Source organism: Poromitra crassiceps (assembly GCF_964638095.1).
Source record: "Poromitra crassiceps genome assembly, chromosome: 15".
NCBI classification, from domain to species: domain Eukaryota; kingdom Metazoa; phylum Chordata; class Actinopteri; order Beryciformes; family Melamphaidae; genus Poromitra; species Poromitra crassiceps.
Window position 1 is genome coordinate 26,328,636 of NC_139634.1, and position 6,000 is coordinate 26,334,635.

Here is a 6,000-nt window from a genome sequence, read left to right on the forward strand (position 1 = left end):
CACCCACCTGAGTGATGTACGGCAGCCAGTTTGCAGCAGAACGCTCACCACACATCAGCTATCACCGTGGAGAGTTGAGGACTGAATGTGCCAAATGAGTAAGGAGGGATGATTAGGTGGCCATGATTGAAGGAGGGCCTGTTTGGGAATTTAGCCAGGGCACCGGGGGTTACACCCTTTCTCTTATGAAGAGTGCCAATGAGATCTTAAATGACCACAGAGAGTCAGGACCTTGGTTTAACGCCTCATCCGAAGGACGGTACTCAGGACAGAGTCCCTGTCTCTGCCCTAGGGCAGTGGGGAGATTATTCATCAGACCAGATTATTCATCAGCCCAGAGGGGAAGAGCACCTCCTACTGGTCCTCCAACACCACTTCCAGCACCAGTCTCCCATCCAATGAGTATCCTAGGAGAGACCTGCTTAACTTCCCCAGGAAAGCCAGTAATGTAATGCAGCAGCCACTGGTACTGACTTAAATTTGGCTCAAATGTCCACTTGGACTCAAGGATGAAGTGATTAGATTTTGGTGGTCAAAGTTCAAGGTCACTGTGACCTCACGACTGCCCATTCCATGCTCTTTAACGTGATATCTCAGGAACGTCTTCAGGGAATTTCTTCAAATTTGGCTCAAACATCCACTTGGACTCAAAGATGAACTGATTAGATTTTGGTGGTCAATGTTCAAGGTCACTGGGACCTCACAACTGCCTGTTCCATGCTCATTAACATGATATCTCAGGAATGCCTTTAGGGAATTTCTTCAAATTTGGCTCAAACATCCACTTGGACTCAAGGATGAACTGATTAGATTTTGGTGGTCAAAAGTCAAAGTTCAAGGTCACTGTGACCTCACATCCTTCCATGCCATCAAGGCAGGGTTAGGTGAAAGGGGCCGTAGAAGGATAGGAAGGTCATAGACTAGAGAGTCGTGGTTCGAGGGGTGGGTAGGTGGAGTGGCTGGGGGGGGATGTGGGTGGATTAGGGTTAGGTTTAAGGTAGGGGTAGGACCATTTTCCATGTTGAAAACAATTAGCGGTGTTGTTGAGGTACCCCCAAACATTGCCTAAAGTGCCATAAGGCTGAATGGCCACACCAGTGCACTGTGTGGGCTTCAAGGTATTTGTGCTTGTATGAGTCTGGACAGACATGGATATAGTCTGCAACTTGACTTGTTGGCGGAATGGATGCATATAACCATGAGGCGGTTGTTTCTACTTTACATTGCTGCAGATGTGAAAGGATGTCATACTGACTTTGCATCATGGATGTGGAGTTGAGGCTTTGAGCAGGTCATGGCTCCGGGTGTTGCTGGGGGGCCAGCGCAGCCTCATTATCAGCTGTCAGGTTTAGAGAGCTTAACATGAGGGTCATGACCCCTGACAGTATTCTATCTGCCTGGGAGCCCTCTCCGTCATGCTCCTCTGTCTGCCGTATCAGATAGCACTGACTCCGGCATCAGGCTTCGGCAGCTCGTTAATCAGACAGCCAACCAGGACCTGGGATTTGGCCATGTGGTCTGTTCTTCACTGGTTGTCCAGCCTAGAGACAGCAGCCTGTTTGGACTGAAAGTCCCACTCAGTCCGAGCCTACACATTCCTAACATTTCATCGGCTGCACCAACAGGCATGATTTCAAGGTAACCATACGTTACACCGATCTCATAGAGTCTTTTGTAAGATAGCTATCGGATGGCACATCGATTTGACAAATAGCAAAACATGCTGGAGGAACCAGACAAACAGATACAGTGTGGCTTCTGTAGGCAAAATTAAATTAGATAAACTCTCCATCATATTAGTGACTGATGGGGGCGATCACAGTAGGCCTGGCTGTGCTTTTCCCCTGTTGAAATGAATGGTTACACTACCTGTCATTCTTTTGTCTGTATTAGTTACATGTCGTTGTATACATATTTATGTTTGTGGTTACTTTGTTTAAGCTTCATCTAGTTCAGATGTTAGAATATCATTCCACGAGGATGACTAGCCTCCAGCTCTGCACATTGATCTTCTATTGTCTTGTGGTAATCTACTAGATAGAAAATTCACATGTGAATCTGGTGCTAATTTTCAGTCTTATTTCTCACGTTTCTTTTCCATTTGTCTCACTCTCTGACCCTCTCCTAATCCTCTCCTATCCATTTCTTTATCCCTCTCTACTTGCCTCCATCTCTCCACTGCTCTGATGTGTTGAACGCTGCTCAGAGGATCGTGAAGGCTGGGCTGGTGGATTACCCACAGGATGAAGGCCCTATTACACCAGAGCCCAGCCAGAAAAGCAAAATATGTTCTGTTCAATAGCTGGAAGTATGTCTGCACAGCCATACAGATATATTTCAGTATATCTGTTATAGTCTTAGGCATAAACGGTAGCGTTGTCCTTTAAAGTAGTCATAGTAGTGGTAGTGTGTAGTGCCTGTGGTTTAGATTTAGTAGAGAAAGCCATCAGGCTAGTAGAACCTAGCCCAGTGTTCCTGTTGTAGTTTGATCACAGAGGTGACAGAAATATGCTTCATGTCTCTTAGGAATTCAAACTATTTTGGCGGGTTGGTGGAGTGCGATCCAGTGAGGAAGACTTGGCCCTCAGAGTTCAGGATGGTATCAGACCCGACCCCAGTTTGACCTCTGTTCGGGTCATAATTGGTTTAGGGTGCACAAACTTTTTGACATGGAGGGCCAAGGGCTGAAGCATTGCCTGGATGTTGAACCATGTGCTAAAAAAACTGTGAAATAACTAGTGTTTAGAAGTTTGATTATTTAAAAATTGATATATTGGAATGTCTTAGCTATTAGATTGCCTTGTAATGAACACGCTATTTCAAATATAGAATAGATTTTCCGTCTTTGGAAGTGCGGGCTACAGATTGGGTGGCCCTAAAGATGATAAACCTTTTTTTCAATGTAACAGTTGTTGAGTATATTTTTAGCACTTAATAGTAGTAACAAACACTATGGTGACTAGACCTTTTGTCCTGATTGTTGTGGCAGCCATCTAATTCTCTCTCTGTGTATTTTTTTCTCCGTGTCTGTTTGTGTGTTTTCAGCGTGTGGTGAAGGCAGACATTGTGAACTACAGTCAGGACCCTGTGGCCAGGACAGTCAACCCCCCTCGCAGTTCCATGTGTGTGGTGCAGTGATACACACACACATGCACACACACACACACACACACACACACACACACACACACACACACACATATGCACACAAATCTGTCAGTTAAAATGTCTTCAACCAGTATTTGTTTTTTGGGCTTTTCGGGGTCACTGGACCAAACACTACAAATTATAAAGACCTTAATGTGTTCTCTGTGTTTGTATGTGAGTTGTATGAGATGAAGAACAGACTGTGTAGCGGTTTCTAGGCCCAGTTTGCTGAAATTGAGCAGAAATGATTTTTTGGGTGGTGTACCAAAAAGAAAAACTGGGACCTCAGTCTTTTCCAGTTTACACACAGTTATCATTATGTTTCTATGGTTCGTTTTGGCTTAGAAACAAAAACGAGTCCTATTTTACACCATCTTTCTCATGTATTTCTGTAAGTGATCGTTTCATTGTGCGTTGCTATGAAGCTGGTTTCTCCAGGAGGAAGAAGACAGATCAGTCGCTTGTCGTGTTTCCATACATTTATTTTGATGCTCATTTTGAAGTATCAGGTGTTTTTTGCCTAATACAAAAAAACTGTTATAAAATAACTGTTGGATGGAAACACCTTTTCCCAATAAGTTTAACTTGCATGACTGATCAGCTGCACCCTGTGTTGTGCACAGCTGACAGCTTGTCTGGGATGTGTTACCGACCGGCCCAAACAGCCTGATAATCCTGCAGCAGATCAAATGTTCTGGATCCTAAAGTGTTGCACCCAAAGGCTCTCACTCCGTCCCTAACACGCCTTCTGCACGGTGACTCCTCCTACAACTTGTTTTGTGCGACTCGTTTCCCAGATATATGGCGAGCGTCGCAGAATGGACATTTCTCCTGTGATATTGGCGGTAATATTTACTCATCACTGCCAGAGAAATACGGCCACCAGCAGATTACATGACATCATAATTATCTATCTACAATAATTATGTTCTTGTCTCACCCCCTGAACCCACACACAACCTACTTATTCGCCTAACAGCTGTTAATGGCAACGCACCTGATTCGTGTTTTAAGGTTGTCGACTTTTCAAAGGTTTGCTTAGAATTTGGGCAAACCCTGAATGGAAACATGACTACTGTGGTGATGTAAAATATTTTTGATATACTGTATTTTATATTTTCCTCTGCCATCGCTGTTATGAATATTCTGTTCAATGTTTGGATATGCTACAGTATATTGCTAAAGGTGAGACCATCCACACCTGCCAAGTCCGCCTGTGTCCCTACAGTGGGTGAGTGGGGAGCAAAACAGAGAGGTGAAACCAGGGGGCCGTCTCATAGGATTCATTGTTAAATGCTGGATGTGAAATCAACTGATGGCTTTTACAGTATGTCTATCGTGCTCTCCCGCGTTTTACAGAAGGGAAAAGGGTGTTATAGAACTGTCGTCGACTGAAATTAATTTCTGTTTCCTATTTGCCAATTAGGGGCTTGCTCTTAGCAGCGCTTTGCTGTAAACTGTGTTATTTTACATATAAATGTTTTGATTTTCCATTCTTTTGAAGAACTTGTCATATAATTTTAAATCCCAAACTATATTTTTTATTCTTTAGGTTATATCCACATTAATTGCATCTCTCAAATAGTATGTATACTTTCCCCATATTATTATGATAGAGTGTATGTTGCATTTTCTCTGCATTGAATATTATATAAATGATTTAGGTGTATATGTCCACACTATGTGATATTCTGGGGAAATCTTTATGATGAAGGACAATTCAGATGCTGTATTAGTGTTGATAAGATTCATGAAAATGACTCAGGAAAAGCCTGAGTGTCAAGCTGGGCAGCTGAAACATACAACAATCTAGAGGTCTCTACATAGCCTTATTCAACTGTCCGTTATAGAACAGAAGTTTGCATTGAAGAATGGCTATGATGCATAAAATACTTCAAAGGATCTTCGTTTTGACCAAATAGCCTATTTTAATAGCCTATTTTACAGTGTGTGTATCAGAGAGGTAATTATATGCAGAAAGAATTGTCATATTGTACTTTGTCTTTAAGTGAATTTGTCAAAATATTGTCTTTGGATCAATGGTGTACTAAAGATGTCAATACTGTACAACAGACTACATAATACAGGTTTACATGGTGGGATTTGACTTGGTGTCCAAGCCTCAGAGGGCATCCTATAACGGTTAACCTGTGGTCATGTAAACAAAATGTCTGAGTTACGGAAATTAAGAATGTACAGTTTAAAGTGAATATTTAGTGGATATTATTCAACAGCACACATCTTGTGTAATAAAAAATGATACATGGAAAAATAATAATTGCAATGCCTCTGTGAATACGGAATCTGTTTCCGATCTTCTTTGTGCACTGTGGTTCAGTGTTTCGAACTAATTAATTTCACTGAATAAGCCAATACATTTAGTTTGACTAGTATTGTTGATCTTTTGAATGTGTGCAGGCCTTCTCATCACTCAACCTTTGTTAGCGGTGGTGGCGCTGTCTGGAGTTAGCGGTGTACTGTGCATGGCTCTAGGTTTCATTGCCATTTTTCACGCCACGCTGATAACACCAACCAATGGAAACAGCCCCCGAAGGTGCTCAGGTGAGCGGAGGATGACGGGAGCTGGACGGTAGTGGATGAGGGCATCGCAGATTAAGGATGCGTGTTGAAATTTAAGCATAAGAAGTGAAACTTGACCACGCCGGAGATCCCCCTCTATACAGGCCAAACTAAGTCTCTATGCACTAATGAGACACCTGGTCTTTGTTCAGTAAATCTTCACTGAAATGGGCCCTAAACCCACTCCGGACAGATGATACAAATGCCTTTAATTAATTGCTTGTAAGCTGTATTCATTAATCACTTAAATAATCCAAGCCTTTGTTGCCTCCA

The 6,000-nt window shown here is 42.6% G+C and overlaps 1 protein-coding gene across 1 annotated transcript in view; it reads left to right on the forward strand.

Moving 5' to 3' along the window:
* Nucleotides 1-5,375, forward strand: part of rab28 (RAB28, member RAS oncogene family) — a 41,535-nt gene extending 36,160 nt beyond the window's left edge. Inside the window, exon 7 of the mRNA XM_083652024.1 lies at nt 3,046-5,375. Coding sequence (XP_083508150.1) covers nt 3,046-3,138 — 93 coding nt within the window. The 3' untranslated portion in view covers nt 3,139-5,375. The remainder of the gene's footprint in view (nt 1-3,045) is intronic.
* Nucleotides 5,376-6,000: the final 625 nt, after the last annotated feature.